Here is a 19913-nt window from a genome sequence, read left to right as displayed (position 1 = left end):
TGAGATTATTCAGATTCATCCAGAAGTACCTTAAAAACCATAAAGTACAATATGAGTGCAATATAATTCTGTTACTCCAGCTGATCCAGCCTTCCATGACTCAGGAAGTGACCTGTTCTTCCTTGTCTCTTATGGACTTTTTTTTTTTTAGGGAAAAAATGAAAGTATTTCTTTCTCTATCATTAAGCGGATGTCATTGTGAAGAGAGAACAGTGGTAGATTGCATTTTGGGGCTTTGACTTGTAGTTTATAAGTAAGTAAGGTATTTGGACAAGAGGTCCCTTGTCACAGACTTACATGTAGGTCGAGTGGTCCAGGTCACTCCCACTTTTCTTAAGTTTTTTAAGTTTTAAAAACCTTAAAAATAATTGGAACTGTATATAGAAAGTGCGCGGTGTACAAAGGCACAGTTTAATGAGTTGTCCTGAAGCTAACAGCTGTTTGATTGCTCCTCAGGACAAGAATTAAGAGTATTGCCAGCACTCCCCAAAGTTACCACTCTCCTAACATTTGTGGCATCACTTTCTCGCGTTTCTTTTTAGTTTTATCATCTAAATATGCACCTTAAAATTAGAGTTTATGTTTGTCTGTATTTGGCATCTGGCCTTTTCACTCACTGTTGGATATATCTGTATTGTTGAGGGTAGCTTTGATCCATTTATTTTGATTGTTTATTGTTCTTCCTAGTATGAAAACCACAACTTTCACATTCTACAGTAGATGGGCACCTGGATTTCTAGTTTTTGGCTGTTATGGATGGGGCTGCTCTGAGCATTTTTGTGCATTTCACCTGTTGTACCTGTGCGTGCATTTCTGTTGGGCATATGCCTGGCAGAAGGGGGAGAAGGGGACGACAGAGGATGAAATGTTTGAATGGCATCACTGACTGAATGGACATGAGTTTGAGTAAACTCTGGGAGTTGGTGATGGGTAGGGAAGGCTGGTGTGCTGCAGTCGATGGGGTCACAAAGGGTCAGACACGCCTGAGTGACTGAACTGAGCTAATGCCTAGCAGTGGGGTAGCTGCATATGTACCTTCGCATTTGGGAGTTCTACGCCAAGATGTCAGAGAAAGCAATGGCACCCCACTCCAGTACTCTTGCCTGGAGAATCCCATGGGCGGAGGAGCCTGATGGGCTGCCATCTCTGGGGTCGCACACGACTGAAGCGACTTAGCAGCAGCAGCATGCCAAGATGTTTTCTGAAGTGTTGGTTGTAGCAGGTTATATTCCTCCCAGCACGTGTGAGAGGTTCCGTGGTAACACGTTCTTGTCCACACTTGGTCTGTGGGTCTTTAATTTTAGCCATGCAGGGAGTATGTAGTAGTCTCATTATATTTTATTTGGTTGGCCAAAAAGTTCATTTGTGATTTTGCATAAGATCTTACAGAAAAACCAAAATGAACTTTTTGGCCAGTCCAGTAACTTGTGTTTCTCTGACAAGTAATTGAGGTTGAACAACTTTTCATATGTTTATGAACAGCAATATCTTTTGTGAAGGGCCTGTTCAAATATTTTGCCCATTTTTCTACTGGGTTGTCTATTGATTGGGCTTGTAGGTGATCTCTATGTATCCCAGAATCAAGCCTGTTGTTGTTGTTTATTTGTCTTATTAATATTGTTTTCCAATACGTCATGGCTTGCCTTTTACTTTCTTAGGATATTTCAGTGCACCATGGTCCCTGATTTTAATGTCCTGTGCATGGGTTTCTCTTTTAATGGTCTATTGTCTATTGTGTCCTGATATTTCCCCATCTGGGGATCATGAAGCTGTTTTCTGATGTCACTTTTTGAAAGCTTTATTGTGATGTTTTCCACACTTAAATCTGTAACCAGGAGTTCATTTTTATGTGTGGGTTGAGATAGAAGTCACTCGCTTTTTTATTGCAGATGGATGTTCAGTTGACCCCGGGTTCTCAGCCCAGTGTAATGCCTACTTAGTCATAAAGAAAGGGCCCATCTATGCCCAAGTCTGTGTCTGTCTTCTTTTCTGTAGTAGATCTTGATTTTCCGTGGGAGTGAGTTTTACCATCTTATGTGCTGCCCTTTGCATTTCCACATAGATTTTGGAATCAGCTTGTGAACTTCCTAAAGATAAATTACAGTTGGAATTTTGAGTGAAATTTTGTATGTAGATCAATTTGGGAAAAATGGAAATTTTGCAATATTGAGTATTCCAACCTGTAATTTCTCCCTCCATTTATTTTAGTCATTTTAATTTTATTATTCTGTAGCTTTGGGAGTAGAGAATTATTTTGGCTAGATTTATTCTTAGGTGTTAATTTTTATGCAGTTAAAAATGAAAACTTGAAAAATTTCCTTAATGAGTTATTAGTATAGAAAAGTAGTTGATTTTTTTTTTTCCTTTTTGGTATATTGACTTTGTATTAATCAGTCTTGCTAAACTCACTTATAGTATACCTGTAGATCTTCTTCATTTTCTACTTATAATTTGACAATTTTGCTTCCCTGTGAGTTTTATACCTTTCATTTTTTCCCTTGCCATAAAACTTTAGTGAGGACCTTAGATACAGTATTGAAAAGAAGATGCAGAATGGACTTTTTCGTCCTGTTCCCCATATCAAAGCGAAAGCTTTCGGTATTTCATCAATTATGATGTTCAGTTTGACCCTTGGATTAAAATCTGGCTATTTCTACCATTCAGCTGTTGGGAATAATGCTGCTCAGAATGTGAGTGTTCAAGTATTTATTGGAATCCTTGTTTTTATTTATTTGGGGTTTATACCTAGAAGTGGAATTGCTGGATCACTTGGTAATTCTGTGTTTAATTTTGGGGAGAGCTTCCATACCACTTTGCACAGCGACTGTACCAACTGTACATTCCTACCAACAGTGAATGCGCAGAGTCCCAGTTGCCCCACATCCTCACCAACACTTGTTTTCTGTTTCTTGCTTCTGTATTTTGGGGGATACTAGTGACCCAGATGGGTGTCAGCTCTTGCTTCTGGTCTCCTCGTGCTGACCTCTTCTTTTGAATCCATTGAAACTTACGTTAATTCTGTTTTCTCTATGCTTAGTCTCTTACCTACTGTTTTGAATTTTCCATCCGTTTGTTTCTCTGGGCTTCATTCTGGAATTTTTCTGCAGACTTACTTTCCTGTTTAATTCCCTGTTCATCTACATCTAGTGTGTTTTTAAGTCCATCCATCCAGTACTTAATTTTGGACATTGCATTGTTTGGTTCTTTTAAAAATTTGTGTCACTTTTTGAAAGTAATCACCTCTCCCCTTAATTTTAATCTTAAGAATTTTGTCTTCTTATACATAGTAAGAATTATTCTGCTCCTAATTATTCTCACATGGATCTTCATTTCGGCAAGTTTTCGTTTATAGTTGTCCTGCGTGCCTGATTATCTTTGGTTGTGCTTTGGACATTGTGTTTGAGAATTTTTTATAGAAGTAAATTGAGGACTAAACTAGAATTATGTTCTCTCCATCCAGAAATGATTTGTGCTTTTATCTTCCAGGGGTTTTAGGGCACCAGCAATCTAATAAAATCATTTCTATCTTCTGTCAGGGATTGGTATTTTTCTAGGTCACCTAGTTTCTTGAAAATCGGTCTGCAGTACATCTGGAGGCTGTTTTATTTCCAGTTCGCTCTCCAAATGTATAGCATTTGGATTTCCAACCCAAAGTGTAGGGGGTTGTTTGAGGTCTCTGGAATGTATGTTCTAGATCCAAGTGGTTATCACAAGTAATTCTCAAGTGTCTTGTTGCCCCTTTCCAGTGTATAAACGGCCCTGGAGCAAAGGTAGGCCGTTTACTGCAGGCTTCTCTCTCTGGATTTTAGTTCTCTTACGTTTTGTGACCTGGTAGTTTTTCTGTGCCTTCTTAGTTCGCCAGTGTTTCCAAGTGGATGTACTTTTATGTGAAATTCTGCATTTGTAGTTGTTTTTAGCATGAGGGGTGGCCTGAGTTAGTCAGCCATTATTACCTCCTTTTAAAAGTTATAGGATAAAGGAACTATGTTAGCCCTTGAACACATCTGTTCCAAACTAATTAGTAAAAAACTAGTTAGTGAAGTAGGGGTTTATTATCACTTACCATGAATCCAGTATCATGCTGTGCATTAGGGAAGTTTCAAGGAAATACCAGGCATGGTATTCCATATATTCAAGGACGTTTAGCTGGGGACACAAATATAAACTTAAAATTAGATAGAATATGGGAGGAGACAAGGGTCATGCAGGATTGCTAGTTTAGTGAAAACTATGGATAGAGTGAGGGGTGTGAGCTGACCCTCTCTCTGCCTGGCCATCTTCCCGTGGTGGGCACAGTGCCCTGGCACTCCCTGCTGTACATTGCAGCTCTTCTTTTGCTCCTTCACTGTATCTAAGACGCGTCTGAGGCCCTTCTGGAGCTGCCTCCCCTGCCCCCTCCCAAGTCCTCAGGCTCCAGCTGTTCCATTCTTCCTACCTTCGCACCTCACTCTTCTCTCTGCTGGGAGGTTTTCTCTTTCTTTGGTGTGAGGCCAGTTCTTGACAGCTTATTAGCCTTGTGCAGTGCAACCCCTCCTGAAAATCTCCCCTGCCAGCCCAGGGCCTCTCCCCAGGAATCCTAGGCGTGGCCTCCACTGATCTGAATCAGTACTTTGGCCCCTGCACTGGCAGTGACCATGATTTGGGGCTAACAGCTATCATGTGGGTCATCTGGCCCTTTGCATGCAGCAAGCACTATTTCAAGCACTTCATGTACACACAGTGACCTTCGCTGTAGCTGTACTGTGTCCCCATTTAACAGGTCAGAAAACTGAGGCACAGAGAGGCTTCACAGCTCCTAATTAGAGTTGTCTTCTGGGCGATGACTTTATTCATTTCTCCCTTTCTTCAGTAGGGAAATAGGAATGTAGGAGAAGGGCCTGAACTGTGAAGATAAACATTTGTGGGTTGCCTCTCCTTTCCTGCCCCCACTGGGGCCGTGACTAAGGGTGAAGTAGACAAGTGTGTGTGGGGGGATTTGTGCCTGGGACTGTGCTCTGCCCTGTCCATCCCAGGTCCCTGGGGCTTGCTGCATCCATCAGCCTTGTCTTCCGGAGCAGTCTCTGGATGCCCCCAGTCTGTTTGGGTGGGGATTTGGGGGAACGATGCTGCCTAGGATTTAGTCAGGCCTGCTCTGGTCGGACCTGGCAGTAAACCTCCATCCTGGAAAAGTTTAAAGTTTGTTTTTCCAGTTCCACAAGTGGGTAAACTGACATGGGCTATCATATTTGAAAAGACCATAGCCCTCTTACATCACAGTCTTGTGGGAATTCTGAAGGGATGTGGTGAGAACTGAAGCCCGTTATTAATATTTCTGTAATGAATAGCACTCCCCCCTCCAACCAGTGGTACACCAGACACATGCTTAGGATTTCATCAGGGAAAACCCAGTTCCTAATAATTGAGAGTTTGCTCTTTTTTTGAAAAATAAACTTAAATTTTTAGGACAGTTTTGGATTTACACAAAAATTGCAGAGGTAGTAGAGCCCCCAATGTATCTATCCCACATTGAGCCTCCCCATCATATATCATTGTCTAACACTAGTATGGTGTATTTGTTGAGACTAATAAAGCAATATTGATAGGTTGTGATTAACTGAAGTCCATAGTTTATTTGAGTCTTTTAAAATTTTATCTAATGTCCTTTATCTATTCTAGGCTTCCATCTAGGATTGTTGTTTTAGTCGCTAAGTCATGTACAACTCTTTTGCGACCTCCTGGACTGTAGCCCACCATGGGACTGGGCAAGAAGACTGAAGTGGGTTGCCATTTCCTCCTCCAGGGAATCTTCTCAACCCGGAGATCTAACCTGCATCTCTTGCATTGGCAGGCATGACCTAGGAAGCTCACACTCTATTTAACTGTCTCCTAGCTTCTCTTGGCAGTGACAAGGAAGAAGGAAATTTGACTTTCCTTCTTTTTGCTGACTTTGATGGTTTTGAGATGTATTGGTAAGATATTTTGTAGGTTGTCCCTCTATGGGAATCTGATATTGTTATTAGACTGGGCTTGTGGGTCTTCAGGCTAAGGATCACAGACCTAAAGCCCCGGTTTATCACATACCAAGCATACACACCTCCAACCTGATTTATGGCTGTTGATGTTGACCTTGATGATCTGGCTGAGGTACCAGTACCCTTTGTCAGGCTTTTCCCATTGTACCGTTACTCCCCCTACTCTTTAGCTATACCCCCTACTCTTAGGGCTTTGGAAGGAAGTGAATGTGTGATTCCTCATCTTCTGTAGCTCATAAATGAAGTCATTAAAGTGTTTTTTTTTTTTTTTTACTGTTTTAGGCTTTTAAAAAAACCTGTCACAAAACAATGCTGTCTTTATACAAAAATTAAAAAAATTATGCCCTTTTAATATCTTCAAGTCACCAATCCCTTACAAGGACAGTATATGTATTGTGGTTATTATTGGGCAAATTTTGATTCCTTTGTTTTGAAACAGTGACTTTAAAGCTGAATAGAAAAGCCTGCTGTTTTTACTTTTTCTGGTCGCAAAACCTTGCAAGGGCAGGCAGATGCTTCAGGATAATTAGAATTACCGCAGTTTTGTTCGTTGGTTCTGTATAAACACCAGATCGTGCCCCAGATCATTTCCGAACTATGTTTAATAAAGTTGCACAATGCAAAAGTGCTTCCTACTGAGCGACTACACACACACACACACACAGCTCTCGTTTTAATGATAGAGCGAGGTGGCAAGGGCGAGTGGGGGGGCGTTAAGAATCACGTTATCTGTGTAATTGTAAAAGAGAACACAAGTGAAAGTGAAAGTGAAGTCGCTCAGTCGTGTCCGACTCTTTGCGACCCCATGTTCTGTACCCTACCAGGCTCCTCCGTCCACGGGATTTTCCGGGCAAGAGTACTGGAGGGGGGTGCCACTCCAGAGGATCTTCCTGACCCAGGGATCGAACCAGTGTCTCCCGCACGGTAGGCAGACGCTTTACCGTCAGAGGCACCAGAAGTCACAGTAGGGTACCTGTGTTCTTTCACAGTTAGGTGCGAGCAGGTGCCCGGCGCAGGTGTTACTTTTGCTCAGTGGTGTCCGACTCTTTGTAATTCCACGGACCGTATGTAGTCTGCTAGGCTCTTTTGTTCACGGGATTCTCAAGGTGAAGAGTACTGGAGGCTATCCTTTCCCCAATCCCGGCGCCAGAAGGAGACAAAGAAACGAACGGTAGGGGCTTAATGTAGTTTTTCTTGGGAAAGCGTGTGGGTTGTGAAAACTCAGAACTCTGTCCTGTCAGCTTGAAGCGCCACCTAGGGGTTTTTACCAGCATAGCATTGGCCTTTTTATATTTTAAGAAGCTGTTATTATAACAAACAAATCGTGGAAAAAGAGATTTTTCTTTTTTCCAAAAATTGCACCGGGATAAAGCTGAGCTTTAGCTGGTGCGGGCGTGTTGCATAGGCGTTAGCAGTACTGTCCTCACTAAACGCTCATCGGACAGTAGCGCAACCCCAAGAAAAGGATGGTTGGCGCAGCCTTCGAGCGAGGCGCGAGTAGCAGGCGCCAACACTGAGTAGGCTTGTGGCGACTAATTCACCAGTGCCGCCGCAGCCGCCCGGCAGCCGGTGAACCTCCGCTGATCACGGCTTCCGAAGCTCGCCACCAAAACTTCGTTTTCGGAGGCTCGGAAGGTCGCAAAGAGGCCGTTCAGTGGTACCCAGAAGGCCACGCGCCGGCCGCGAGCTGATTTGCATACGCGCGCCCTTACGGGGCGGGGCCTTGGCGGGAGCTCCCGCCCTCCTGGGCTGGCGCTCGGAGCCGGTTCGCGGCGTCTGTGTTTGAGTAGTGTCTCGCCGAAGACTCTCTCGTGTTAGCTCTGTAAACCGCCCTTTCGGACAATAGCGGCCCTCTTCCTGATACCCACGTTCACCCTCGGGTCGGCGCTCGCTTGGGCTCCCAGGCTGTGTCTAAGCCAGAGATGCGGGGGCGTGCCAGCAGCCGGCGGGCGAGGGCGCCAAGCCCCGCATGGGCCGCTGACGAGAGCCTGCTGTTTATCGTTGCAGGTGGTTCTCCTGGGCATGGACATCCTGTCCGCGCTGGTCACCCGGCTGCAGGATCGGTTCAAGGCGCAGATCGGTACAGGTGAGCGCTCTCCTCCTCCCATCTCGGCCTTCACTGGGTCTCCCCAAACCCTGCACTTGGCTGTACCCACCCCATAGCCAGCCCTCGTTCAGCCCCCCACCTTTTCTTTCTAGCCCCCCCTCTCCCCGGCTCGCCCCCACCTCCTCCTGCATGTGTAGATGCTGCACCGCTGCCCTTGCTCCCCTCGTGGGCACACCTGGATCTGCCACCTCCGCGCTCCTGCTGGCATCCCCCTGGCCCCCTTTCCATACCTTTCTGCTGTCTTTTTGTATCTTCCTGTTCTAGTACTAGCTATTACTTTTTTTATGCCAATTAGCCATCATGCTGTGGTGCCAACCAAACCCTGTTTGCCTCTGACCCTTGTCTTGGAGAGGCATTGCCTTTTCTCTTTCAGAGTCTTACAGACCCGACGCAGCTGTATTTTTAAACAGTTTATTGTTACTATGACCGTTTTCACTTTGGTTGTCAGTGTCATTTCAAGTGTGGTAAATGATCACTTTTATTTTGAAGGGAAAATAGTGTCAGAATAATTAAATAAAAATAACATCAGGTTTCAAAGGTTAAGAGACGATTTTATTCCCAACCTCTGGGCATTCATAATAACAAAACAAGCCCTAACCCTTTCCTTTTAGCATTTCTCGTTACAACAGGTACACATATATTTGTGCATTTCTGTTAACTTTCTGGTCAATGTGCATGTTTAGATAAAGCCATGAGCTCTTCCCACTCTGCCATAAACTGTGAATCTGCAAATAAAAATCCCTCATTCTTTCATTAATTTGATTACATAATACCAAATTAGATGAATTGTTCAGAATTATTTTTTGTAAAAGAAATTCCTAATAGACTTTTAGAAGAAGCAAAGTGAGTTGACCTCTGACATCCAAGTGCCCTTGGAATAGCAGCGATAGCCCACCCAAGCTGTGGGGAGGAAGGGCAGGCAGAGAGCTGCATTCTGTCTGATGAGCATGCAGAGATGTTATGTAAAATGAAAAGCAGACCGAGCCTTAAGTGTCTGTTCTTCCACCCCCGAGCAGATGCACTGGGGCCTCTCTCTCTCATCTGGATTTCCTTTTGTGTTGACTCTTTCCTGCCTAGGTCTTCCATCGACATCCATTTTAATAACATTATAGCAGCTTAAAAACACATTGGGAACTTCCCAGAGGAAGGTGGCATAAGGAAGAAGACAGTGTGCCCATGCAAAGATTTTCGCAAATTCTCATAGTAGCTCCCATGAATTTGAGCAGGAGGAGATTTATAGGGGTTGGTGCTTGATGTGCATCATAGAGCGATGTGCATCATTTAGGTCAGGATTTTGAGATATCTTGTTAATTGAAATACCCACAGTTGGTGACTTCAGGCCACCAGAGTAGGTTTTCATTTGATCAAGTTGCATTTTAATTTCCAGTGCTGCCGAGTTTAATAGACAGACTGGGAGATGCTAAAGACTCTGTGAGGGAGCAAGACCAGGCCCTGCTGCTGAAGATCATGGATCAGGCTGCTAATCCCCAGGTGAGACTGGGGTGTTCCTGCAAAGTATGCATGGGTTTCAGAGAAAAAAAATTTATGGTATTTCATCTGGCCCCACTTTCCCCCCATAGGATATTTACAGAGGGTGTACCTTTGAATAAATTAGTGAACTTAACATGGGTATGGAGTGCTTGGTTTAATTTCTTAGACTCAAGCTCATTTATGTAATTGACTCTTTGTGTCTCTGAAAAGATGCAGCTGTGATGTCAGGGCCATCAGCAGCCTGGCTGCAGCCCTGGCCCATGTCTGCTGGTGAGCTGGGCTGCTGGGACAGACAGCCAGGGATACAGCTCTGTCTTACCTGTCCAGCTGACCATTGTTGGGGGGTGGGGCAGGGGGAGACGGTTTTAGGAGAAACTTTCCCAGGGAAGGTAAAACCTAGACTAGTCTGGGAAGCAGAGCAGGTTAGAGGATGGGGTGGGCACAGCTCTTCAGGCCAAGAGAGTAGCCTGAGTAGGTGACCTTTGGTAAGTCACCCAGCTTCTGCTTCATTTTCCTCACCCAATAACTGAGGACAGTCCCACCTCTTTTTCAGGGTTGTCCGGAAAATTAAATGCAATTACATAAAGGAATGTGTTTTGAAAGGTTTTAGCTTGGTATAGAAACCTATGTTACCATTTTCCAAAAAGCTCCCCAGAGGGCTCGCGGAGGCGGGGAGGGATATGGCACCTGGTGTGAGGTCCCTGCCCTGGGGGTCCCTGGCTTGGATGGGCTGTAGCATCCTCCTCCTCTTTTCTCCCCACCTTACCTCTGCCGTCTGCAGTACGTGTGGGACCGGATGCTTGGCGGCTTCAAGCACAAGAACTTTCGTACCCGGGAAGGCACGTGTCTCTGCCTTGTGGCCACCCTCAACAGGTAAGTCTGGGTGGGGCCTGAGGGCTTCCTTGGCCAAGCTTTTGTATTTGTAACTTTTAACTTTGAAATCATCATATATTTATAGGAAGATGTAGAGAAGTGTCCTGGGAGGTGCCTCGCACCCACCCGCTGTCTTGCGAGTCTGTAGTGCAGGGTCCAGACCAGGAAGTCAGTATTGATATGAGCTTGTTCAGGTTCCTCCAGTGACGCAGTGTGTTCTGTGTGTGCCCAACTCTGTCACAAGTGCACCTCCAGATAACTCGCTGCCACGTTCACGGGCAGACCTGTGCCTCACCCCAGGCACTCTCACATTGCTGTTCTAGCCAGTCCCCAACCTTTTGCCAGCCAGTCACCAGTTCTCCAGCTCTGAGATTTTATTAAGAATGTTATATGAATGAAATCACACAGAATGTGACCCTTTGAGATCAGCTTTGTTTGTTTTCCTCACAGCATAATTCCCTTGAGATTGCATATGTGCTGTGGCCAAACATTTCATTGCTTTTTATTGCCAAGTAGAATTCCTTGATATAGATGTATCATAATATATTTAACCATTCACCTGTTGAATACTTCCAGTTTGGGGTTATTATAAATAAAACTGTTATAGATACATGTACCAGTTTCTGCCTAAACAGAAGTTATCATTTATTTTGGGTCAGTGTCCGAGAGTACAATTGCTGGGTCATTTATCAAGTTTGTTTTTAGTTTTTAAGAGAAACTCTTAGCTATTTTCTATAGTTATCTGTACTGTTATACATTCCCACTATCAGTGGGTGAATGATTTAGTCTCTTCAGAAACTAGCGTTGAATGTTATCACTGTCTTTAATTTTAACCATTTTGATATGCAAGTAGTCTATGTCATTGTGGTTTTGCTTCCTTAATGGCTGTTGATGTTTTAAAATTAAAAATTACAGGTCACCTTTCCTGATTATGAGAGTATTACTGTATATGTCACAGAAAATCTGCATGAAGAAGAAAGTGATCATTGTGTATAATTCTGGTCCCTTCAGATAATCACTGTTAACACGTAGCATTTTGTTCCAGACTTTAGAGTTTTATTATTTTTTAAAAAACAAAATGGATAGTGTAATGTTTACATTACTTGGTAGATTTTTTCCCCTTAATGTGCTAGATTTTTCAGGGTCATTAATTATGGCATATGTCTGAAGCTTTTAAAAAATGTTTCTAGCCTTTGATAACAGTTGTTTCGCTTATTTATTCTAAGGGAGTACTCCAAGGGTAGTCAAAGAGAATTGTATTGAGAGAGCATGTCTGTGACTGCGCTTATGGTGGTGAACAGTTGCGAGTAGCTCAGTTATTCTCCAACAGGGCAGTGTCCTCTCAGCTGTTCATTGCAGCGTTTTCATCAGGCAGTTACCTGAACGTCTGTTGTGGCGGAGAACTGCACACGCTGCAGGGAGAGGGTGAGGGTTAGCGGAGGGGTCCAGGGACCTGCCTGGTAACACAGTGAGTCAGGCAGAGTAGGAACCATCATGGGACAAATAGTGATGCCAGCACGGTGGAACCCCCGCTGAGCCAGGACTGGGCTTCGACTTGGAGGGACGCCAAGTGCAGGGGGAGACTTGTGAGACGCACTTGCAGTCTTGGACTCTGTGCAGAGGGCTTTTGGGTGTGTGTTTATTTTGGAAGCACGTAAGGGAGGATAAGGAGTGAGCCTTGGTGAGAGATAGTGGTGGGGGTAGGGGAGGTGGCCTTCTGTCTTCTGTTTTCACCACCAGTAAAGCATTCCTTTTGTTTTCAGCTCTGGAGCTCATACGTTAACACTAAGCAAGATCGTGCCACATATATGTAACCTACTAGGAGATCCCAACAGCCAGGTGAGTGTATTTAGCAAGAAAGGAAAGTTGTTGGTTTCACAGAGTGAAGGTGCATTTTGATGATGTGTGGGTGGGACTTTATTCATCTCTTAGAGCTCTAGGTATTGTTTGCAATTGTTGGGTTAGTGCCCAGTAGTGCCCAATATCTGGTGTCTTGGGTAGACCTGGGAGCCACTCTGCTCTTCTCTCCAGGTCGGGATGGGCCCCCCATTAGCCTGTAAAGTGACATCATCCAGACCAGCCTCCAAGAGAAAGACACTGTGGTCACCATCTGTGTAGCCAGAGAGGTGGGCATGGGGGAGGGAGCAGTGACCCCCTCCCAGAGAGGGAGAGGTGGGCTGTACAGGGCCGGGGGGCACTTCTTGGAGGTGATGGAAAGGTGCCACGTTTTGCTTTGGGTGGTGGCCACACTGGTGCCCCGTTGATGTTTTCTGTAAATTAAAGCAAAAACTGAAAAACAACAGAGCATCACTTCCCTAGCGTCAGGGCAGGTGGGGGTGGCGTTGGTGAGCAGTGAGCCCAGCTCAGAAGCCCCGTTCCTCTCTGGGTCTCTCCTAGTGTCATCAGGGGCCCTGGCTGTCACCTTAGCTCACACAGCCGCCTAGATAAAGGGGCTTAACATGGGACAGTGCCTTACAGAAGTGTACACTTTGGCTCTTGAACAACATGGGTTCAGAGCACACAGGTCCCCCTTCAGGCGGAGGTTCATAGGATACACTGCTATACTCCATGGACCCTGGTAATCTGGATCCAAGGAGGCTGAACCACGCGTGTGTGGAGGGTTGGTGCCCTGACCCCTGCCTTGTCCAGGGGTTGACTGTACGCTGGGAACAACGTCTCAGATTCAGCCTTGACTGGCAGCAACTGAATTGCACTCCATGGGCAAGTCTGCATTCCTCTCGCTGCCCCCAGCTCAGCTCCGAGGGCCCGAGGTCTGAACACTTTCTGCCCTCTCCTCCTCCATGTCTCTGCCCTTCATCCCAGTTTCATTCCTGCCTCCTTTGGGGGGCTCTGCTGTGCTGCCCATTCCTGCTCGATGCTGGGCTATGCTGGTCTCTCTTGCCTGCACCCACTTTCTTCTTTCTATTCATCCTCTACCCAACCTTTACTGAGAACACTTGACATTGGAAATGTGATTTTCAGATATTTTTATTTTTTGAATCATGCTTTATTGTGCAACATTAATTTAAAAATAACAGAATCAACTTTTTAAAAAGATTCTAACTTACCACATGAACTGTTTTGCCTTTTTGCCCCCTTGATGTCTTGTCTCCACTTTGTTTTCTGTGGGAAGAGTAATTTATGCAGGTCATACTCTGAGGCTGTGACTGCTTGCTGCATGGTGTCCTGTCTTTCTTAGAGCAGGAATGCCAGCCGGGCTGGCTGAGGCGCTTTGTTCCTCACTCACGTGCTTACCTGGTGGCTCAGATGATAAAGGGGGAAGGAAATGGCAGCCCACTCCAGTATTCTTGCCTAGAGAATCCTGTGGACAGAGGAGCCTGGTGGGCCGCTGTCCATAGGGTTGCACAGAGTCGGACACCACTGAAGCAACTTAGCATGCATGCATGCATTGGAGACAGAAATGGCAACCCATTCCAGTATTCTTGCCTGGAGAATCCCAGGGACAGAGGAACCTGGTGGGCTGCCATCTATGGGGTTGCATAGAGTCAGATACGACTGAAGCGACTTGGCAGCAGCAGCAGCAGATGGTAAAGAATCTGCCACAATGTGGAAGACCTGGGTTCAGTCCATGGGTTGGGAAGATCCCCTGGAGGAGGGCATGGCAGTCCACTCCAGTATTCTTGCCTGGAGAATCCCCGTGGACAGAGGAGCCTGGCAGGCTGTAGTCCATGTTGTCGCAAAGAATCAGACACAACTAAGTGACTAAGCGCGGCACAGGTGCTTACTCTGGTCTGAGAGGTGATGTGAGTATTCACGCTGGGCCCGGGAGGCAGAATAGGGGTCAGTGAGGCCAGGTTCAGCGGGCAGTCATCGGCCATCTGGAGTAGACAGCATCTGTAGCCAGAGTTTCCCACACTGAGCATCCCAGGAGCCTGAGTGTTCACATCTACCTGAGGAGGGTTTCTCTGCGCGTGAGCGAGTGTGTGCAGACACACAGGCCCGAGGGCCTTATCGCCACCCCTGGGGATGCTACCCGCTCCCCTGACGCCAGCCCCCCAGGCGCCCCTCCTCCTGGGGGTGTCTGTCCATGTGCTTGTGCTCCTGACTTTACTCGCGTTTTCTTGTCGTCTTTCCTGCTAGTCTCTGAACCATCAAGGTCCGGATTACTCTGTCTTCTCTTTATCACCCCAGGGCTGCCTTAGGACTGAGTGGATTCTCCAGAGCTGTTTGCATGGCTTTTCCCTCTTAGTTGTGGACGTCTCAGGCTTTTGAGAACAGTTGTGTCTTCCTGGTGCTGTCACTGCACTGGGTGCCCAGCATTATGGTCAGCTTCCATCCAGCTCTCAGTCCTTTGGTGCTGGTGGTGGTATGCGTGTGGGTGTGGGTGGGTGTGGGTGTGGGTGGGTAGAGGGCTCTGCATGGTGATGGTGGTGGTGTGGGAGTGGGTGTGTGTGGGGGGGTGGTGTGGGTGGAGGGCTCTGCATGGTCCTGCATGTGGCTCCTCACGTCAGTGGGATTTACCTTTAAGGTGAACCCTGTAGACACTCCTGCCCCAGAGGATGTGAGTCCTTTGATTGTGGTCTCTTTGTACAGTGACCCAGCTCCTCAGTGGACCCCACACACAGGCTGTGTGGCTTAGGATGCTTTTGGCTGCTGAAAGTAATTCAATCACGAGAGCAGCGGGGACAACGTATTGTCCCCTGTGAAGGGGGCCCAAAGGAGGGAGGCCGCAGGGCGTGTAGCAGTTGTGTGACGTCCCCGGGCCTGTACGTGCCTGGTTTTCTGCTGGGCTGCCCACCCCCTGGGCTTTCTTCTCTGCAGCTCTGCTCACAGGCCTGGCACGGGTGTAGCCCAGCTGTGTGTGTGTTCGGCCCTCCTGGCAGATGAAAATGTGGTGTTCCTCTGTCCCTGTCGTGTTTTCAGCTTTTTTATATTGAAAGGTTCATGTTTAGATAAAGTGGAGAGAGGGTTGTGCTGCACCCCCCATCATGCAGCCACAGCAGCGGACCACTCAAGGCCAGTTTACTTTCATCGCTTTTGCTCCCCCACCCCATCATTTGGAAGCAGAATGTACTGAATGGATGATTTTGAAGGAAATCTTAGCCATCAGGTGGTTTAGTTCTTGACTCCTCCCCACCTAATCTCAACACCACTGTTGCTTCCTGCCCCTTTAGAATGGCTCATTCCCTTCCCTTGTGCCATTAAATGCCCAGTCCACGTACACTTCCCTCCCGGGTCTCCTGTGGTATAGTGTTCCCTGCGTTTCTTTCCCCAAGTGGAGAGATGTTTTCCAGAAGCTTTCCTCAGGTTTCCTGTCGCATCTCATGGTTGAGAGTTGTATCTCGGGGGAGGGACAGGAGCATGGGGTGGCTTTACACTCATGATGTAAACAGCTAAATGTTTCCTTCCTAGCTGAAGTCAGGGTTTCCCCCTTTGGGGTGTGGGTTGCAGAACAGGGCCTATGTCTGTTGCCTAGGAGTACAGGGCAAAGGCAGCCAGCAGTCTTGAGACACTTGCTCAACAGGGCGTTCCTCACCGGATTGGAGAAGGAAATGGCAACCCACTCCAGTATTCTTGCCTAGAAAATCCCATAAACAGGGGACCCTGGTAGGCTATAGTCCATGGGGTCAGAAAGAGTCAGACACGACTGAGCGACTTCACTTTCACTTTCTGCCAGATAGGAGAAACTCCAGTTCTGCCTGGAAACCTCTGATATACCTTCATTAGCTGCCCAGCTGGCCTCAGGCAGTGAGGTATTGATTGTGTCTGCATGCCCTCAGCACCACCCCCCGCCCGCCCCCACCCCCCGCACCGTCTGCTGTCTGTTTTCCTGAGGAGTTTGATCTGCTATGGAGGATGGGGTGACTTTGGCTTTGCAGGAGTTTCTGGGGCCCTCCCTTTCCCTGAGGGTGAGGTTTCCCCTTGAGTTTCAGGCTGTGTAGGGAGCCTGTTTCCTGCCACTCACATCTGGGTGTGTGTAATGAGGTGAAGTGATAGGCACGTCCTGGGGCCCTTGTCTTTTGCTACCTGAGTGGTCCGAGCTTTGGGGTTCCTTTGCAAGGTGCGCCTGCGGGTGGCCAGAAGCCAGACTGGGACCTACCTCGTTGCATGTAGAGGTGAACACTGCTTTATCCCTTCAGCCTCAATTGACTTGCTTCAGGGACACTTGTCTTCTCAGCTGGGTTACAGTACTCTGTAGTACCACACACAGTCTCTTCTGTGATTCTTGAATTGAGGGTCGTTCAACTGACCCCATAGCTTTCTGAGCCTGAAGAGTAGTTATTTAAAGGCTAAGGTTGTTAGTCTGAAAGATGTAGATAATACCAGCTCCACCAGCCATTGTGTTGAGTGCTTCGTATTCAGGACCACAGGGCACAAACAGCTGGCCTGAACTTGAATTTCAGCCTACAGATGTGTGTGTGTCTATACACGTGTCTGCAGGGTGATTTTTACTTTTGGAGTTTGGACAGTTTTACATTTGGGAGATGTGTATTTCTGATTTTTCTGCAAAGAGTGAGGATGAGGCAGAGCTGTACTTGCAGCACCCCAGTATGTGTGCCCCCATGGCCATGAGCTGGTGGCATGCTGGCAGCTGCCTGCCTGAGGCCGCATTCCCCTGTCCTCTGCCCTCGGGGTCCCCTCCCGGGGTCCTGGGTCCTCATACTCCCACCCTGTTCTGCCCATCGTGTTACCTGCCTGGGCCATGTGGCACCCTAGTTTGGTACCTAATAGGCAGTCAGATATTTGTTGAATTGAATCCATTATTTTTTTAACCCCAAAGCAACCTTCCAGTTATGAAGGAGGAAATTGAGATTAAAAGAATTAAAATACTTTGTCTAAAGTTACATAGTCTCTAAATGGCCAAGTAGGTCCTGAGGGCTACTTTGACTCTGAGCCTAGTAATTTTGTTGATTGACTGATTGAATGAATGAGTGATTCTTTGAATTCTATAGTGCTTTACAGTTTTCTGAAGTTACACACACAATTTCATATAGTAGTCCCATGCTGCTGCTGCTGCTAAGTCGCTTCAGTCGTGTCCGGCTCTGTGCGACCCCATAGATGGCAGCCCACGAGGCTCCCCTGTCCCTGGGATTCTCCAGGCAAGAACACTGGAGTGGGTTTGCCATTTCCTTCTCCAGTGCATGAAAGTGAAAAGTGAAAGGGAAGTCACTCAGTCGTGTCCGACTCTCAGCCACCACATGGACTGCAGCCCACCAGGCTCCTCCATCCATGGGATTTTCCAGGCAAGAGTACTGGAGTGGGTTGCCATTGCCTTCTCCAAGTAGTCGCATAATAACCCCCTTTTCACCCCTGTATTGCCCCTGCCCCCTTCCTTCTCCTTGCTGGCAACCACTAGTGTGTTTTCTCTATCCGAATGTTTCTTTTTTGGTTTATTCACTAGTTTGTTGTGTTTTTTAGATTCCACATATAAGTGATATCCGTGTTTGCCTTTCTCTGTCGGACTTATTCCACTTAGAAAGCTAGTCATTTTTCCACTAAATCCCTTAAACTCTTTACAGCTGGACTTGTAAGTAGCAGACAGGATATTGATTGCTCTTTAAAGAGTTTCCCCAGTGTGACCTGCTCTGGCTCTGAGCAGATGCCATGATTAGAAGTAAGCAGTGGTGATGCACCTGTCATTATTTCAGACAGTGGCATTGACTGCTGTTGTAAGATGTGCATGTCTCAATATGAAAATGTTTCCTGACATCAGAAATTTTTTCCTTTCCAAAATAGTCTGGTAGTCTCTGTTATTAAGCTCAGGCTACCATGGCAGAATACCATAGACGGGGAGGCTTGAACAAGTGAAATTTGTTTCTGGCAGTCCTGGATCAGGGTGCCAGCATGGCCGGCTCTGGTGAGGGTTCTCATCCCATTTTGCAGACATAGAGAGCTCTCTTGGCGTCTCTCTTACAAAGACAGCCCTCCTGTCGTATCAGGCCTACTCGTATGACCTCATTTAACCTTCACAGGCCCTGTCTCTGTCTGCACTCACATTGGGCTTCAATAGAGGAATTTTTTCGGGGGCTGGCACTGGTGGTGGTGGGGTGTCACATACACAGTTCGGTACATAGCATCAGGTTTTAGGTGAGAAGATAGCAAGAACCTGGAATTTGCCTATCTATCACAAGGGAAAAAATGTGAGTAAAATTACCTGTCATGCACTACTGTTAATCATAGGGTGACTTGCAGTGTTCAGGATTGTAAATTGTTCGTATTCCTACTTCCTTCCTCTTTCCTTCACTCTCTGTTTCTTTGATTTCATTGCTTGAGACCAAATCTGGAATCATGTTGTTCTCCTGTCTGTACCTGCTCTCCTCCCCCGGGTACCCCCCACAGGCTGGCCTTGAATTCATTGGATTAAAATTTTCTTTTTCTTTCCACCTTTTTACTGGCAAAGTTTTAGACCTGTAGAAAAATGGAAAGGGTAGTATAGTGAACAGCCATATTTACCATTTAACGTTCTGTCACATTTGTTTTATATGAATACTTATGCACACATGTACACACATATACACAGAGAAATACTTTTTATTCTTGAACCATGTGAAAGTATCTAGCACACATGATCTTTTTACTTCTATATAATAGATATTTTTATATAATCACATGTTTTCACATGAGAAATTTAACATTGATAAACTATTAAGTTAGTACAAAAGTAATTGCAGTTTTGGGCCATAGATTTTAAATCACTATAACTAGGCTCAAACACGTTTATTAATCAGAATAGGAACCGTTGGAATCAACATACTTTGCCAACGAGAAGTAAGTTTGTTTATTCCTGTAGCATAAAAATCCATGCTTTGGGATTTGATGAACTCTTGGAAAGAATTTCCTGCCTCCTTCTGGTTTGTAGGTGTTTTCCCTGCAAAAAGTTATAGAGATGCTTGAAGAGGTTGTAGTTGGTTGGTGAGAGGTGAGGTGAACGTGTGGATAAGGCAAAACGTCGTAGCCCAGTTTGTTCAACTTTTGAGTTTTTGGTTGTGCAGCATGTGATCAGGCATGTTGTGGAGAAGAACTGGGCCCATTCTGTTGGCCCATTCTAGCTGCAGGCATTGCAGTTTCCAGCTCATTTCCTCCATCCGCTGAGCATACTTCTCGGATGTCATGGTTTCACTGGAATTCTGAAAGCTGTAATGGATCAGATGGGCAGGAGACCACCAAAGAGTAACCATGACCTTTTTTTGGTGCACGTCTGGCTTTGAGAAGTGCTTTGGAGCTACCTCTCAGTCCAACCACAGAGCTGGTCAATCGCCAGCTGTTGTATAAAATCCACTTTTAATTGCCTGCCAGGCTCCTCTGTCCATGGAATTCTCTAGGCAAGAATACTGGAGTGGGTTGCCATTTTCTTCTCCAGGGGTTTAATTGCACATCACAATTCAATTGAGAAATGGTTTGTTGTCATATAGAATAAGAGAAGACGACAATTCAAAACAAGTTGTTTTTTTTTTTTTTATTTTCGGTCA

General features: G+C 46.1%; 1 protein-coding gene and 1 non-coding gene across 10 annotated transcripts in view; one reads left to right on the top strand and one right to left on the bottom strand.

Moving 5' to 3' along the window:
- The window catches only part of CLASP1 (cytoplasmic linker associated protein 1), a 272797-nt gene that overhangs the window by 86784 nt on the left and 166100 nt on the right, over positions 1–19913 (top strand). For all 9 annotated transcript variants that reach the window (XM_069574461.1, XM_069574455.1, XM_069574459.1 and 6 more), the window contains exons 3-6: positions 8019–8097; positions 9506–9609; positions 10391–10482; positions 12246–12321. In XM_069574461.1, the coding sequence (XP_069430562.1) occupies positions 8019–8097; positions 9506–9609; positions 10391–10482; positions 12246–12321 (351 nt within the window). The remainder of the gene's footprint in view (positions 1–8018; positions 8098–9505; positions 9610–10390; positions 10483–12245; positions 12322–19913) is intronic.
- On the bottom strand, positions 7357–7482 carry LOC138434924 (U4atac minor spliceosomal RNA). Its single transcript, XR_011254981.1, has one exon. It is a non-coding gene; the product is annotated as a U4atac minor spliceosomal RNA (small nuclear RNA).

Source organism: Ovis canadensis, chromosome 2, assembly GCF_042477335.2.
Source record: "Ovis canadensis isolate MfBH-ARS-UI-01 breed Bighorn chromosome 2, ARS-UI_OviCan_v2, whole genome shotgun sequence".
Taxonomy (NCBI): Eukaryota; Metazoa; Chordata; class Mammalia; order Artiodactyla; family Bovidae; genus Ovis; species Ovis canadensis.
Note: the sequence above shows the minus strand (reverse complement) of the source record. Positions and strands in the feature narration are given on the sequence as shown.